Source organism: Silurus meridionalis, chromosome 2, assembly GCF_014805685.1.
Source record: "Silurus meridionalis isolate SWU-2019-XX chromosome 2, ASM1480568v1, whole genome shotgun sequence".
In the NCBI taxonomy this organism is placed as follows: domain Eukaryota; kingdom Metazoa; phylum Chordata; class Actinopteri; order Siluriformes; family Siluridae; genus Silurus; species Silurus meridionalis.
In genome coordinates this window covers 6272882-6290946 of record NC_060885.1, presented here as the reverse complement: position 1 = coordinate 6290946, position 18065 = coordinate 6272882, and the positions used below count along the sequence as shown (strand labels likewise).

At 38.8% G+C, this 18065-nt stretch overlaps 1 protein-coding gene across 1 annotated transcript in view; it reads left to right on the top strand.

Moving 5' to 3' along the window:
* The first annotated feature begins 13485 nt into the window (after positions 1 to 13485).
* Positions 13486 to 18065, top strand: part of LOC124376043 (hedgehog interacting protein) — a 31058-nt gene continuing 26478 nt past the window's right edge. Inside the window, exons 1-2 of the mRNA XM_046834920.1 lie at positions 13486 to 13786; positions 17783 to 17975. Coding sequence (XP_046690876.1) covers positions 13511 to 13786; positions 17783 to 17975 — 469 coding nt within the window. The 5' untranslated portion in view covers positions 13486 to 13510. The remainder of the gene's footprint in view (positions 13787 to 17782; positions 17976 to 18065) is intronic.

The following is an 18065-nucleotide window of genomic DNA, read 5'->3' as shown; positions in this document are numbered from 1 at the left end:
CATCACACAACACAGAGCTACATCACACAACATAGAGCAACATCACACAACATAGAAATACATCACACAACATAGAGCTACATCACACAACATAGAGCTTCATAATATAATAGAGCTAAGGACTAAAGTAAGTTGTCCTAGCCACATAAAGTTTGTAAAGTGCAACCTGGTGCAAACAGTACAAGACAAAAGACAACAGAAGAAATAATACAGTGCAGAACAGATACATAACATTTACAAAATAGCGCTCACCCGTATACTTACTGTATAATATGTAATACAGTACAATGTGCAAAAAAAACAAAAAAACAACTGCAAACAAGAGTGTACTAGTAAACATAAACACAAAACATCAACAGCAGCAATCGAATCGATGTGCAAAACAGTATGTAAACAGTTCGAATATGGCATGGATGTGTATTAATTGTATTGAGTATTTGAGTGTGTGTTTGAATAAGAGTTTGTAACAGTTCAGTAACACAATTGAGTGTGTGTGTGTGTGTGTGTGTGTGTGTGTGTGTGTGTGTGTGTGTGCGTGTGCGAGCAACAAACATGCAATGGATTGGACTTCATAATATAATCACATAACCACAAGACATGTATTTATATCAAAAGCATCAAATGCACAAACATGTCCCAAAGTGTTTGATTTATTTTTACAACCCAATAAATTAAACACTAAAATACATTTATTTCAGGAGAAAAAGAAAAAGAAAAAGCATGTTGTATTGTATACTTGTTAACTATTCGTCCTTCCCAAAGTTTTTCCAAGCTTTAATGTTTCTTGGTGGTATGAATAATACACTGCATGCACACAGACCTAACAGGGATCAGACTTTCATATATAGTTAATGCCCTGACATTTTTTTTTATATGCATACAGCTGCAGGCATGAATCCAATGCACCATTTTGCCACAAATCCCTGCCACCCCATAAAAAACCTTGTCGCTGCTCAGAACTATTACACATACAGCAGTGTGAGTCATTATGAGGTACATATTAGAGGTTTATACTGTATCCGAGTTAATCACATGGCAGAAAGCGAAGCACACATGGCTATAAAGAGCATACATCTGGATGTGCTGTGTGTGGACACACATGCACAAGTTATGCATCAAAGTTGATTTTGCTCTAATACAATATTTCTTTCTGTTTGAGGTAGATTAAATCACAATTTATTTTAAACAAAACATTTTAGTATTTAAATATCTTTTTTATTTAGACTTCACTGTACTAAAAGATCCGAAATGTCTGCATTTATTACCTCATCCAGCTAATACCCATTCAACAGGATACAGTATAATTTATCAGTCCAATGGCATTAGTCTTTCATTATTTCAGTGTAGCAGCCAATCAGGGTTATTCACATAGGAAGAAAAATGACAGGAATTGTGATAATTGGCCTCATCTTACACAATGAGGTTAACATTATACAGACTGAAACAATTTTGAAGTAGGATTTACATGGAGAAAGAAAATGTAGGAAACAATTTTCCCTTAGAAATTGCTTGTAAGTAAAAATTCTTGGGTAAGTCTTACTTTGGAATACATAATTTTATATAACTCTTACACACTTTTTGTTTCAAGAAAATGCCTAAGTAATGCTTATTTCAGCATTCTATTGACATGGGTCTTGGTTAAACTTTTAAGGCATGAGAGATGTTTTCTTTTAGTATGTTTTTTAATATGAAGTTTTTTTGGTGAAGTACTGATACTGAATACATTAACTTATTAAGATGTCCCGTGGACTCCAATCCACAGGCCAGGGATCTGAAGCATTGAGCTACCACACCCCCTTTATATCTGAACATAAGTCAACTTTCCAGCTCTGAATATTCATACTGCATGTACACTATGAGTGCAGGACTTGAAACAGAGAGTTCTCATGAAGGTTTCCTTGCCACAGTCGCCACTGCCTTGCTCATTACGGAAAGACATACAATTATAAGAAACAAACGCATACAACTTTATAGCTGCTTTATCTCCTTTTAATTATTGAATTAAAACAGTACCGGATTTCTTTCTGTTTAGAATGACTGAACCCTGCTTTAAGCCTCCTGACTACAACACACACCTGTAGCATTACTAATGACCTCTATAATGGTGGGGGCACAGAGGAAGGGAGCAGGCAATGCCGGCAGGCCTGTATTACCTCCTATAATGACTCCTTAGATGATCACATGAGCGTTCCACTTCTAGTGACTTGCACAGTGTTGGTGGTCCCTTTGTGGTCAGAACCATGTGTGGGTTTTGCTTTAAGGGCTAAAGGACTATGGGTTATGCCTTGCCATTTTAGATTGAGAAAACCAATTTTGCACCCAGGGACTTTCCCAAATGACAAAGCAAGACATATTCTGGAACTGCCCACCACAGAACAGTGGGCATGCTCGGCTCCCTTAACCACGGAAGTGTACTTTATATAAAAACCAAAGGAACAATTGGCATAAACGCGCCCAGGACTATAAGACTATGCTTGTACATATGATATGTTTATGATTCAGCAGTGTGAGTGTGTATTTACACTTTTTTGGTATAATCTGCTTTGACAGGAAAGTAATGTATATGATGAGTTTATTTTGTAAAAATTGCAAATGCAATAAACAAAATTTGCATTAATTCATAATTGAGTTCAGAGAGAGAGGGATAATGCACGAGAAAGAGGAAAGACACATGCTTAAAGCACCCTTCGGCAAAAGAAAAAAAAACTGGTGTTCTCACAAACCCCTTTAATTCGCATGGCAAATGTACATATGGATTTGTTTTAGTGGCTGCAGTAGCATTGCTCTAAAGTGTCCATTAGTGCAGCAAACAAACCATCCTGACTAGGGGTTTTGGTTGGTTTGGTTTTTCTAGCTGAAATATTTCCCACAAAAGAACACTATTGGCTATTGATGAAATAAATATAAAATTTTCTCAACCACTAATATGCAACTGTCAATAATGACACTGTAAATAGAAAATAAAACACAACAATGGGGTGGTCTGATGAAACTGATGTTCTTTTTCCTATAGTAAAATATTCTGGTGATTATTTATTCCTTTATTTTATTTATAGGGGATTATTATTTTATTTATAGGGGATTATTTATTCCTACAGTTACCGTTAATGTTGTGGAACATTCTTAAAACAAGTAATTGCTCATATTATAGCAATCATAAATAGTAATTTTTCAATCCATGCAAGTTAAAGTGTCAAAAACAGCAAAGCACAAACTCCTTGAAGATTTTCAATGTTAGAAAACTGCAAGTCACCCATGAAAATTTGATTTGACATTGGAGACTTATTTTAATTGTTCAAATAAAGAAACACTTCCTTTAGTTTTGTTCTTAAATTCATTTGAAACTAAAAGTATGTTGAATATAACACACTGACCACACCGGTAAGTTTTGATTTATCGTTTGCAACTATCAGTTAAATTACCCGTGTCTAAAATAATATAAATGCAAGATATTCAGGATATGAGCGTTAGCCGCTGTTCTCTCAAAGCCGGTGGCCTCTCCAGTTCTTCTTTTGCATTTGGTCTTCCAAGCAGATGTATTTAACTCTCCTCTCCATCCACAGCTGCCTCCCACATGTTTCCACACCAATCAGTACTGGACTTCTCATACCTGAGATGCATCTTGCAAGACCTTCCTGCTTTCATATCTGTGTTCTCCCATTCTCTGTGATCATTCTCATCTAAGGAAGCATCTAAACATTTCCCCTTAAGGTCCAAACAAGAATGTCCCAAGCAGATGAATTGTTTCTCCTTGTTATTTTGTTGACGTGCACCTGCTAATTATAGGACCTAAATGGGAATAAATACTTGTTAAAATAGGCGCATTTCATAAGAATACAGGGTGTTACTGGGAGGCTAGATTTTTTTTCTATTATTATGTTTGGAAAAGCTTGGCTATTAAAGAACATGAAGTTATTATTATAACAAGTGCTAACAGGAAACTAACATTATATTTTAAACTGTAAATACATACAGACACAAGAATGTCATTCTTAATGGATATAAATTTCATTTTTAGCAAAATGTTGCAAAACACTTTAGGATTTAACTACAATTAACTTTGGAATTTGAAACTCCAACCATATTACTCTGTTGTTGATAAATTTATATATATGATTGCACTGTACACAGTCGGTTAAGCTTCTCCTGGTCTGGGGCCTGAAAGGTAGGTGGAGAGAATGCCTGGAGCCTAATAGGCTGTGGGACGGCCGATTGGTACATTAGGAACATACTATGATCTAGGGTAGAGGAAGGTACTGGGAAGGCCTGGAGTCAACTCCAGGAATGAAGGGGCCGCAGAAAGGGCCAGAAGATCCCCTACTCTTTTGAGAGGAGATGGCCAAGAGGAACTCAGTCTTAACTGTGAGGAACCTCACAGGTACCTCAGTCAGAGGCTCCAAGACAATGACCAAGTACCATGCAGGCACTCTAGGTCGCACCCGGGGCCTCAGCCTCCAGGTGGCACAGAAAAAGCATGTCACCCACAGGTTCTTACCCAGTGACTGACCCACGAGGAGGGCATGACAGGCTGCAATGGCAGACACGTAAACCTTAATGGTGGATGGAGCCAACCCTTTGGTGAACTGTTCTTGAAGGAATTCGAGAACTAAGCTGACTGGGCGGTTAACTGGGTCTAGGCGGTGGTGTTCACACCATGAAGTGAGCTCTGGATTAAAGAATGGTCAGGGGCCACCACCACAGTTGGCCAGGGGTGTATTATTGTTTTAAGGAAACGTGTTCAAGAAGGGCTACCATGTCCACAACCATGGCCTGCCCGGCTACCATAGGGCCACCAGGAGGACTCCATTTTTGTGAACTCTCTCTTCAGAACTTCAGGCGTCTCTTGAGATTCAAACAGCCTGAGCTCTGTGAAATTGTTACCAAATTTGCTCCACCACCTCAGAGTGGAGCCGCTATTCCCTGGGCCTCAGCCCTTGTCTCGCAGCCTTGTCTTGGCACGCAGACCCCCATGGTGGTTTATATAGGACATCACTGAAGTGTTGTCTGTGCGGACCAACACATGTTGGCCTCTGAGGTCTGGGAGGAAATGCCTCAGAGCTTGACGCATGGCCAACAACTCAAGGCAGTTTATGTGAGAGATGTGTCTGTCGTGTCTTGCAACGCCCAGAAACACCCAGTACGGGGCCCTGGCCTTCCCTCACTCTCTTGATGCCACAAAAATGGACTTGACAGAGGCAGGGGACAGATGTGCCCACACAAGGGTCGAATCCCATACTACGCCTAAGTGGTTTTCTGAAATGGAGAAAGCAAACTCTTTTTGGCATTCAGCCTTTACCCCAGTTTCATCATGTGGGCAAGAATGACATCTTGATGCTGGAGTGCCAATTGCTCTGATTGAGCCAATATCAACCAATTATTAATATATTTTAGTATGTGGATGCCCTAAAGCTCCAGCGGGGCCAGTGCCACATCTTTACACTTTGTGAAGGTGCAGGGTGAGAGGGCAAGACCAAACGGAAGGACCCAAGATTGGTAAGCTTCGGCCCTGAAAGGAAACCTCAGGAACTTCCTCTTTGGTCACAAACCAGTCCTCGAACGTGATTTGGGACACGGCCTGCTTCAAGGTCAGCAAGTTGAAAATTAGTCTAAAGAGCGAGTGGTTTAGCTGATGCAGGTCAAGTATAGGATGCAACCGACCGTCCTTTTGGGAACAATAAAGTACCAGCTGTAGAACCCGGCCTCTCTGTCTGATGGAGGGACCACTTCGATGGCCACTTTCCCCAAGAGAGTGTTTACTTCTTGTTTCATGACCATGCTTGGGACCCACCAGGGTCGAGAACATTCCGTTGAACCGGGGTGAACAGACCCGAATCAAATAGTTTAGCCTCTATCTACAGTGCACTGGACCCACCAAGACACGTCTGGTGAAGCCTGTCAGGCTGCCAGATAGTCTCTTAAGGGAATAAGTCTCTCGAGACTGACCTCTGGCATACCTAGAGCTGGAGCAACACCCTGGAGCAGTTCTAGGGGACCCCCACATCTGCTATGGTGCCGGGTTTACATTTGCCCCATAGCCACACTCCCTCAGTCCTATTATATTCAAATATAGCGACACCCTGGGCCTAAAGGGGTGGGAAGAGTAAGGCCTGGACACCTCAGTGTGCAGGTCTGGAAAAAAAGCAAGCCCCGGCAGGTGCGCGTTCCAGAAAACGTTTGTCCAGCCACTCTATTTCGAGTTTGGCCACGGCATGGAAAGGCGTGCTTATGAACCTTGCGATTGGTGCTGGACCCCGGTCCACCATTAAGGGCGGCAAAAGGGATGAGCCTGTCTCCAACCCCTCTGCGATGTCCACTTATGAGCCCCAAATTATTGCACACCGCTTTGCCCCTGCTAAAGCGTGGCAGTAACCACAAGAAGCTGGAGCACCCTCCTCAAAGAGTGCTCCTTGAGAACAAGCACAATCTGTGCAGTCGGCTCCCTCGAGAACCAACTTAGCATGCTTCGCTCCCAGAAAAGCAACACACAGTTTATGCGTATTCCCCCTTCCCGTAATATAGTAGGGGCAATATACCAGACAAACAAACACAGAGCACTTCCTGAACAACAGAAGCTGGTGCTGGTTTCACTCAATGTGCTTTTAAACTTCCTGGTCGTAATATCACCCCGCGGGTGATGCTTCGCTTTCAGGTGGTAAAATACATGTGATTCAGAGCGTGGACAACTCAGTCCCAAGGCGTTTGTGACTCAGCTTCTGAAAGGGAAATTATTATAGCTGAGTGTTCATATAATTTCTTACATTATTAACAACTAATATTGAATTGTAGGAAACACACACACACACACACACACAGGACAAGTGGTCATATATATATATATTTCTTTACTCAGATATAAAATAAACTCCACTGAAAAATAATGCATTAAGTCTGAAATAAAGCAATAAAATCCACCGTGATTAACTAAAATTAAAACCATCCATGTGGAAACATAGCAAAAGTTTTTTTGACCTGATGATTTACATAATTTAAAACACAATAATTACTTTAAAACTTTTACAAGATAATTTTTTGCTCTATTTTGAGTTTGGTTCCACTAATAATAAACATAGTTTTGCATAAAACATCTGTATTTTTCCATGTTGATTAAAGTATTAAAAACTTAAAAACTTAAAAATATTAAAGTAAGGTACATTTAAAGCAGATATAAATGTTCGATTAAGTTGTGATTAATCACTAGTTAGCTCATGGCAATGAAAAATGGAAAAGAATTATACATACATTTTATATATATATATATATATATATATATATATATATATATATATATATATATATATATATATATATATATAGGTTTCTAGAAGAGGAGGTGTATTTTTTCACTATTGTTGTTCCTTGTAACTCCCATAATATCTGCCAACACTACAAACTACCAAAATAGATTTAAAATGAGAAGCACTGATCTGAAGCATTTCCATAGCTGTCCAAAGTTTCACAATCTGTGTGGATTCCTGTAGCTCCTGATATATAATGATAAAGCAAGCTGAGCCCTGGTCAGGGTTAGACCCCCAAGGAAGTACAGGTGTGGCTGTTGAGCTGATTTGAGGTCTGTTCTGAGGTCTTTCGCTCTTTTTTTTTTTTTTTTTTTTTTTATTACAGCGGACATTCCCTCATGGACTGGCAATCTGTTGATCTCTCTGAAGACGAGAAGAAAAGAGAACTTGTCCTGCGTTTGGCTCTGTCTTATCAGGAGCCTTCTGAAGAACAGAAATGCCAGGCATTCTAACATCCCTACTTGTGTAATGGCGTAGCATGTTTTAATCAACGGAGACCATCCGCTGTGGCCTCCTGATTAGCCCTGGAAAGAGTTTGTTTGCATTTAATGACCAACAAAAGTTAAAGGGGAGATTCCATTATCTCATTCCCCTGGGTATGCTAGATGTAGGCTTGGGTCCAACATCTAAATCAGCAAGAATATGTTTTACTAAGTTTGCAATAAGCACAACTGTCCATGATGCCATAAAACTTGCATCAACAAACATTTCCTTTCCCCAGAGGTGTTTTTAATTAAAATGTTACTTGTCAATAAAATGCGCAGTAATAGAAAAGCAGTTTCAGAAAGCCTGTCATTTTCATTATGGATGTTTTCACTGAAGCATTTTATCTACAAAAATACCTCATTTTTTGCATTCTTTGATTATTTAATGTCGTTGTTTTAGTAATTATTGGATGTGACCTTTTTACCTGGTATTATTGTAAATAAAAAACAACAACAATAACAAAATACTGAGCTTTTAATATCCGTAACAACAAATTATTGGTCAGTATAATTGATTATTGGTAGTTTCTTCTTTTGATTTTTTTTATGAAGTTTAAACTTTGTGGGTAAACCTGTGACCAGCAATTCACAGAAGGAAGAGTCAACCTTTCTAACTTCTACTTTTCCACCAAACATTTTAATGCAGCAAAAGTAAACAAGAAAACAGTGGCACAGAAGGTCTGAGGAGTGCATTTCATTCTTGCAAAATTTTCTGACCGATGATTCCCGATTAAATCATTTCGAAGCTTAACACGTTTTAATTTGCAGACTTTTTTTCTTTTCTTTTTTTTCTGCCCAGGAGTGTACTATAATGCTTTTTTTTTTTTTACTTTGTTAAGTCTGAAAAGTTTTTTTTTTTTTCACCATATTGTTGTGGGTTCCTTCTGAGATATGAATAATCATCATTCTCTACAGTTTGTAAGTGTACAGTTTTAGGCAAATAGGATTGGGGTCTTCAAATAAAAATAAATTATGAATTAAAAAAAAAAAATATATATATATATATATATATATATATATATATATATATATATATATATATATATATATATATATATATATATATATATATATATATATATATATATATTTTTTTTTTTTTGTTAGGTTAATATTTTGCATCTTGATATTCATCCTGCATTCCATTAATGTGGATGATTTAATCGAAGTAAATAATGAGACTATATGTACATGTTTGTAAAAAGTATATAAAAATATATTTATATATAAATAAATATTAATATAAAAACAAATATTTCTCAGAATAAATACATACTAACTGTACAAAAGACATACTCTTAAGGTTCCACCACAGTTCCACCAGACAGACAGACAGACAGACAGACAGACAGACAGATGATAGAAAGACAAATGATAGATAGATAGATAGATAGATAGATAGATAGATAGATAGATAGATAGATAGATAGATAGATAGATAGATAGATAGATAGACAGACAGACAGACAGACAGACAGACAGACAGATGACAGACAGACAGACAGACGGACAGACAGATGACAGACAGACAGACAGACAGACAGACAGACAGACAGACGGATGATAGAAAGACAGATGATAGATAGATAGATAGATAGACAGATAGATAGATAGATAGATAGATAGATAGATAGAAAGACAGATGATAGATAGATAGATAGATAGATAGATAGATAGATAGATAGATAGATAGATAGATAGATAGATAGATAGATAGATAGATAGATAAAGCAGGACCACACTTGGGAACCATGGCTTATTTATTCCAACTTTATCTCTCTCTCATCTCTGACGCTCTTCCCAGCGTCTTAAAATGTGCATTATTGCATGCGCCAGTTAAAGACCTCGATGAAGAACCATGGTTCTAACACACCTTAACACACACACTACACTCTAATACTGAGGAGGAGGAGGAGGACGAGGTGGAGGAGGAGGTTGTTAGAGCAGGGGATGGCCGCAATACGCGTGCAGGATTTGCGCCGCTCCATCCTAATCGGAGCGACGCGTCCCAAACAGGTAGCGCTGCACTGCGCGTTCGCCTATTGCGCGCTCTCGTCGACGCACGTCATCCGGCCCGCTTCTCGCGCGCTGGTTAAAAAGAAGACGGGAGAGAGGAGACGGGCGAGCACGTGAGCGCGCGGAGAGAGGGATAGAGAGAGAGAGAGGGAGAGAGAGAGAGATTCACACACGACTAAACTTGGTGCTACTTTTTTTTGCGCACCGCTTGAACGGGATTTAACGAGGAAACCGGCTGAGAGTCAATTTTGGATGCGTATTTTTACATTATGAAACGAAACGTTTTTCACGTGTCGGGCAATGCAAAGCCGCACTTGCAGTCTGATTTATTGCCGTGAATTTGTTGGTTTATTTACTTTTTGATATACACGTGATATTTGATTTCGAAGTTACTTTATCAATTTATTTTTAAGTTTATAATAATTGTTTGTGCGGAAAAATAAACCTTTTTTTTTCTTGCAAACGTCTTTCCGAATCAACCAGATTTCTTATAATCCTTTACACACACACACACACACACACACACACACATATATATATATATATATATATATATATATATATATATATATATATATATATATAGGTTTCTAGAAGAGGAGGTGTATTTTTCACTATTGTTGTTCCTTGTAACTCCCATAATATCTGCCAACACTACAAACTACCAAAATAGATTTAAAATGAGAAGCACTGATCTGAAGCATTTCCATAGCTGTCCAAAGTTTCACAATCTGTGTGGATTCCTGCAGCTCCTGATCTATAATGATAAAGCAAGCTGAGCCCTGGTCAGGGTTAGACCCCCAAGGAAGTACAGGTGTGGCTGTTGAGCTGATTTGAGGTCTGTTCTGAGGTCTTTCGCTCTTTTTTTTTTTTTTTTTTTATTACAGCGGACATTCCCTCATGGACTGGCAATCTGTTGATCTCTCTGAAGACGAGAAGAAAAGAGAACTTGTCCTGCGTTTGGCTCTGTCTTATCAGGAGCCTTCTGAAGAACAGAAATGCCAGGCATTCTAACATCCCTACTTGTGTAATGGCGTAGCATGTTTTAATCAACGGAGACCATCCCGCTGTGGCCTCCTGATTAGCCCTGGAAAGAGTTTGTTTGCATTTAATGACCAACAAAAGTTAAAGGGGAGATTCCATTATCTCATTCCCCTGGGTATGCTAGATGTAGGCTTGGGTCCAACATCTAAATCAGCAAGAATATGTTTTACTAAGTTTGCAATAAGCACAACTGTCCATGATGCCATAAAACTTGCATCAACAAACATTTCCTTTCCCCAGAGGTGTTTTTAATTAAAATGTTACTTGTCAATAAAATGCGCAGTAATAGAAAAGCAGTTTCAGAAAGCCTGTCATTTTCATTATGGATGTTTTCACTGAAGCATTTTATCTACAAAAATACCTCATTTTTTTGCATTCTTTGATTATTTAATGTCGTTGTTTTAGTAATTATTGGATGTGACCTTTTTACCTGGTATTATTGTAAATAAAAAACAACAACAATAACAAAATACTGAGCTTTTAATATCCGTAACAACAAATTATTGGTCAGTATAATTGATTATTGGTAGTTTCTTCTTTTGATTTTTTTTATGAAGTTTAAACTTTGTGGGTAAACCTGTGGCCAGCAATTCACAGAAGGAAGAGTCAACCTTTCTAACTTCTACTTTTCCACCAAACATTTTAATGCAGCAAAAGTAAACAAGAAAACAGTGGCACAGAAGGTCTGAGGAGTGCATTTCATTCTTGCAAAATTTTCTGACCGATGATTCCCGATTAAATCATTTCGAAGCTTAACACGTTTTAATTTGCAGACTTTTTTTCTTTTCTTTTTTTTCTGCCCAGGAGTGTACTATAATGCTTTTTTTTTTTTTACTTTGTTAAGTCTGAAAAGTTTTTTTTTTCACCATATTGTTGTGGGTTCCTTCTGAGATATGAATAATCATCATTCTCTACAGTTTGTAAGTGTACAGTTTTAGGCAAATAGGATTGGGGTCTTCAAATAAAAATAAATTATGAATTAAAAAAAAAAAAATATATATATATATATATATATATATATATATATATATATATATATATATATATATATATATATATATATATATATATATATATATATATATATATATATATATATATTTTTTTTTTTTTGTTAGGTTAATATTTTGCATCTTGATATTCATCCTGCATTCCATTAATGTGGATGATTTAATCAAGTAAATAATGAGACTATATGTACATGTTTGTAAAAAGTATATAAATATATATATATATATATATATATATATATATATATATAAATATATATATATATATATATATATATATATATATATATTTTTTTTTTAAGGTTCCACCACAGTTCCACCAGACAGACAGACAGACAGACAGACAGACAGACAGATGATAGAAAGACAAATGATAGATAGATAGATAGATAGATAGATAGATAGATAGATAGATAGATAGATAGATAGATAGATAGATAGATAGATAGACAGACAGACAGACAGACAGACAGACAGACAGACAGACAGACAGATGACAGACAGACAGACGGACAGACAGATGACAGACAGACAGACAGACAGACAGACAGACAGACAGACGGATGATAGAAAGACAGATGATAGATAGATAGATAGATAGATAGATAGATAGATAGATAGATAGATAGATAGATAGATAGATGATAGATAGATAGACAGACAGATAGATAGATAGATAGATAGATAGATAGATAGATAGATAGATAGATAGATAGATAGATAGATAGATAGATAGATAGATAAAGCAGGACCACACTTGGGAACCATGGCTTATTTATTCCAACTTTATCTCTCTCTCATCTCTGACGCTCTTCCCAGCGTCTTAAAATGTGCATTATTGCATGCGCCAGTTAAAGACCTCGATGAAGAACCATGGTTCTAACACACCTTAACACACACTACACTCTAATACTGAGGAGGAGGAGGAGGACGAGGTGGAGGAGGAGGTTGTTAGAGCAGGGGATGGCCGCAATACGCGTGCAGGATTTGCGCCGCTCCATCCTAATCGGAGCGACGCGTCCCAAACAGGTAGCGCTGCACTGCGCGTTCGCCTATTGCGCGCTCTCGTCGACGCACGTCATCCGGCCCGCTTCTCGCGCTGGTTAAAAAGAAGACGGAGAGAGGAGACGGGCGAGCACGTGAGCGCGCGGAGAGAGGATAGAGAGAGAGAGGAGAGAGAGATTCACACGACTAAACTTGGTGCTACTTTTTTGCGCACCGCTTGAACGGGATTTAACGAGGAAACCGGCTGAGAGTCAATTTTGGATGCGTATTTTTACATTATGAAACGAAACGTTTTTTCACGTGTCGGGCAATGCAAAGCCGCACTTGCAGTCTGATTTATTGCCGTGAATTTGTTGGTTTATTTACTTTTTGATATACACGTGATATTTGATTTCGAAGTTACTTTATCAATTTATTTTTAAGTTTATAATAATTGTTTGTGCGGAAAAATAAACCTTTTTTTTTCTTGCAAACGTCTTTCCGAATCAACCAGATTTCTTATAATCCTTTACACACACACACACACACACACACACACACACATATATATATATATATACATACGTGTATATATATATATATATATATATATATATATATATATATATATATATATATATATACACATACATATACAAAAATTCTTTCCTCTGCGATGAGGCATCTGAAGTTTGTGCTGATACTGTTGATCGCCGCCACCGACCTGTGGGAGTGCGCGGACGCCAAGTGGGGCGATAAGGGCGAGCTGAGTCCGCGCAGGCGGAGATGCTACGACGGAAGTCTGCCGAGGCGCCTGAAGAAGAAGGAGCGCAAAGTGGCCGCCGGCGGGGGTGGTAGTGGCGGCGGCGGCGACGGGGACGTGTGCTCCGCGCTCTACCCGCGCGCCTCGTGCTGCCCGACCCGCAGAGTCCCGCACCGAACAGACCCCACGGTAACCCACACGCACACACGGCTCATGCATGCTTGTTTTTACCCTCACGTCATGCTCGTGCTCTCTAGTCAAAACAAAGTGTAATCCTGTTTTTATACACCTACCTGGTCGCTCAGTGGTTCTGATCAGAAGGTTGTAAGTTTAAATCCCACCACCTTTGAGCTGTCACTCGTGGGCCCTTGACCAATTCCCTAAACTTTTAAATTGTATGAATGAGATAATTGTAAGTCACTTTAAATAAGGGCATCTGCTAATTAACGGGTTTTTTTTTTGCAGCAGAGTGGAGTTAAGGGCCTTGCTCAAGGGCCCAAGAGTGGCTTGGTTGAATTTTCTTTTTAGTGATTTAGTGTTACTGAATTTAGTGATACCGAGATTTGAACCCCAGACTTTCTGATCAGTAACCCAAAACCCTGTAAATACTAAGCTACCGCTTATCTAGTTAAATGTTTCCTGGTAAACCCTAATTGATGCTGTATAAACATAAAATGAGCTCTAAGTATAAAAATGGAGATAGATTAACCTCTAACCCTACTCGTTAACCCAAACCCTAACCTTTACAACTTTTACATAAAAATAAATCTAATCACGTTATGAATGCACTTGAAATGCATCCTGAAAGCATCCTAAAAAAGTTTTACATTACTGAAAGCATCCTAAAAACCTTTTTTGGTTTCAATTAATACATGTTCATGCATATTGTACTTAAAAGCGGAGCACTCATAAGCTTTGCAACATGTCAAGGTGGGTCTAAAAAAACTCATGAAATAGTCCCACCTCACCAAAAAGCATGTTTAAGTCATCAACTGTACTTCTGCAAGGTTCGTACGATTAATAATTTCACAGCAGTTTCCTATTGGTTTCATGCATCATTTTGTAAATGTTTGTGATTATTTGGCATTTTTTATGCATGCACCCAATCTCTATAGTGTGTACCTGTCCGGTCCAGTAATTCTCTATGATTAACTATTATCCTTCAACCACCACCTGAACAAATCACGTGTAAACACCTTATGATTTCCCGCACACAAGTTTCTATTTGAATGCAGATTTAGTGTTTAATTGCCTGGTCTTCTGCACTGGCAAACTGATTGGCTACATGCTTAAATTCAACCATGGAACAAATTAAAACCAAGGTTTGTGATTCTATAGTGAATTCACAGCAAAAAAAAAAAAAAGCAAAAGGTGCCCCCTTTCTCATGTAAAAGCCCTCGGTTCGAGCAGCCCATGTGGCTGGGTGGCATTACACTTTAGTAGAAAAAAAGCCATATTGCATCATTTCATTTGCTCAAGTCATGCAAATAAGAGTGGTTCTGAATGGAACAAAAACAGGGAGTGGACATCTCCTCCTCCACGCTACACTGCCCACACACGGAGTCTTTTGAGCCGATGGCAAAAGAATAACAACAACACCATTGTGTTTGTTAGTTTCACTAATGGCTGGAGCTGGAGAACATCACTCTCTCGAGTGCTTGGCCCTGGCCAAGTGTTAATGCCGTGGGGAGAGCGTTTGCCCTGCTCCCCCACCCCCCTCGCTAACTTACACCTATTCTCCCCGAGGGACCAAAAGTGTTTGGCTTAAGCCTTTAAACACCCGCCAGAGTTCTGGCTCCTTCAGAGAACCAGATAGTAAAAAACAAAAATAGCCAGGTTTATGTGATGTCCCACTAAAAGACTCTGTTTAGATCTGCGCATCATGTGTGGTGCTGGTTTAGTAAAGAAGAAAACTCCATATTTACACCCTCTGGACCTCTCTATGACGTAATGTGACTCCTTGGCCTCCTGGTTGCCTCTTACCGTGTGGCCTTGTGGGACTTTGGCGGCCTCCATTGTTTAAGGATGAATGACAAGCAATTGTTTTCAAGTGTGTCTTTGTGTGTTTATATGTTTGTTCTGGTAATCTCACTGACAAAGGGAATTGAGGGCAGATCTTAATAAGTAACCTCAGCAGCTGCAATGGCTGATGAATGAAAAAAAAAACATATGATGGCAATGATAATACAAAGCCTAAGCAACATTTATTGAAGGAAAACCAGTCCTGGGATATGCACCGAACAGAACTTTTCAAAGTGCAATTGGATCGAGGGAAGTTTTAAAACAAGTTTATTCCATGTTCAGTGTTTGTTTAATGGGTCATTTAAAACATGGCTATTCATGTTTACCTTGTTGTATGACTTGGCCATCGTTCTTGTTAAGTAATGGAAGCAATATATTCATGAAGGAACTTGTCAGGGAATGATGTCTGACTTAAAAAGGCTGAAATCTGCATTACTTTCACTGATGCTTGTTCACCCTATTTGAGGAAATGCTTTAAAATTTTAGAGCACATGTAGGTGTTTTTTTTTCCCTACCCCAACAAACAAAGGTGCTCTTGTTTGTGGTACGGGTGATGCCATTACTGGAGCCTATCCCAACAGCATATGGGCACTGGGCATGCTTGAGAGCGCACAAATGCTCCTCTCCAAGGACCATGTGCCAGTCCATGGCTCACTAAATCAATAGGCAGTTTAGTGCAGGAGAACTGGTCCTTGATGTGCTGGAGAAACTAAGAAAAAGCTCTAAAACAGGACAGGAGAGGAGCTTGAGATGTTTGGAGGATCTGAATGCGTTTAGCTTCATTTCCTGGCATCTTCATCTTCATTGACTTGCTTCGGTGCAAGCCTAGAATTGTAGGATTTTACATAGACATTTTCATCGCTGTATTTTCTTACTTCTGTAACCGCCAACCACTTAAATGTCTTTCAGTGCTCAATTTGGCTTAATTATAGATTTAATTCTAAAGTTAAAAACCCCAACTTTTGTGGCTGTAGGTTCCTGTTTAAAAGGCTGGGGGCCACAGCTTTAATTGACTTGGACAGACTGATAATTTGTTGATCCCAGCGGTGAAATGATGTGCCTGTCTATCTCTAAATTGGTGTTTACACACAGACCTCACACAGAGCAGGCGAGTGGTACCAGGCGGCTGCTGCTGGGCCACAGGCGCACGCCTGTGGAGCAGAGGCCCATTACACTGTTGTTTTATTACAGCTAATTTGTTACGTAAATAAGCCTGCTAATTTTCTCGGCCCCAATCTATTTGTTTGCATTTGTTTGCTTGACTTAAAAGAACTCAGAATGCATTTGTTTTGTTTTGTTTTCCATTTTGCCTTGCTGGGTTCTTTTTTTAGCATGGAATGCACTATGTGATGTGCAAGTTTAGATCGAACTGATTTCGATTGTTTGTCAGAATCTATGAAATAAAGATCGAAGGTGAATTAGTTCTATCAAGTGGCTCAGGAATCTTTGTGAATATTAAAGCATGTTTTTTAAAGATGTGTCCATCAAATATATGTTTTATTCTGCTGTAAACCACTTGGCCTATCAAACTGACCTCAAAGCCTTAAAAAACTGTAAAAACTAAATCAACAAATGTCAATCAACACAATTGTAAATATACTCCAATCAGGCTTTTTACAATAGAATTTGACTCCCCAAAAGCAGAAAGATTCAAAAAGTCAGGGGACTAATACCGAAGCCAGAGAGAGTCAAAAGCCAGAGCCTTATCCCAATAACATCCAGGCTCACCTCAATACCAATGAGATTACTAGACTCAGCACAGTTCCTAGTTTAAGTCAGAATATTCTGCAGTCACATACTTATCGTCCACAAAAAGCGAGCAAACTAGTAAGGATTATTACAGTGCCAACCAAACTGAGGATTTTCACAATGCCAATCAGACCCAATCACCCCTAAAGCCAGTAAGATTCCAAAAACCAGAACCTTATCCCAATGACACCAAACACTAATGAGTAAACAATGTCAACAAGACTCACTCATTTCCTATAAGTGTCTACAACCAGGTAGACACACCCCAAAGTCAATCAGATTCACTCCAAATCCCATCATCCAAAAGCCTTTCAAGACACCCCATAGTATGCCATCCAAACGCTTTTTTTATCAATAATCTTTTGCGAAATCTAAAATGTTGATGCATTAATACTGGTCACCTGATCTTCTCAGATATTTTCCTCCAATAACACGGAGTGTTCCAGACTGCTGGAGGAGATCAAGTGTGCCCGATGCTCACCAAATGCCCAGATGCTCTTCCACTTATCCGAACAAGAGCCGGCACGGCACCGTGAACCAGACCTGCCACGTCTTTGCCTGGACTACTGCCAAGAGTTCTACTACACCTGTAGGGGACACATACCAGGTAACACAAACTGACACAAAAAAGAAATTTAACCAGAAACCCATATTTGATGCTTCAGAGCTGTTTATAAGACCAACGCTTGCAAACCTT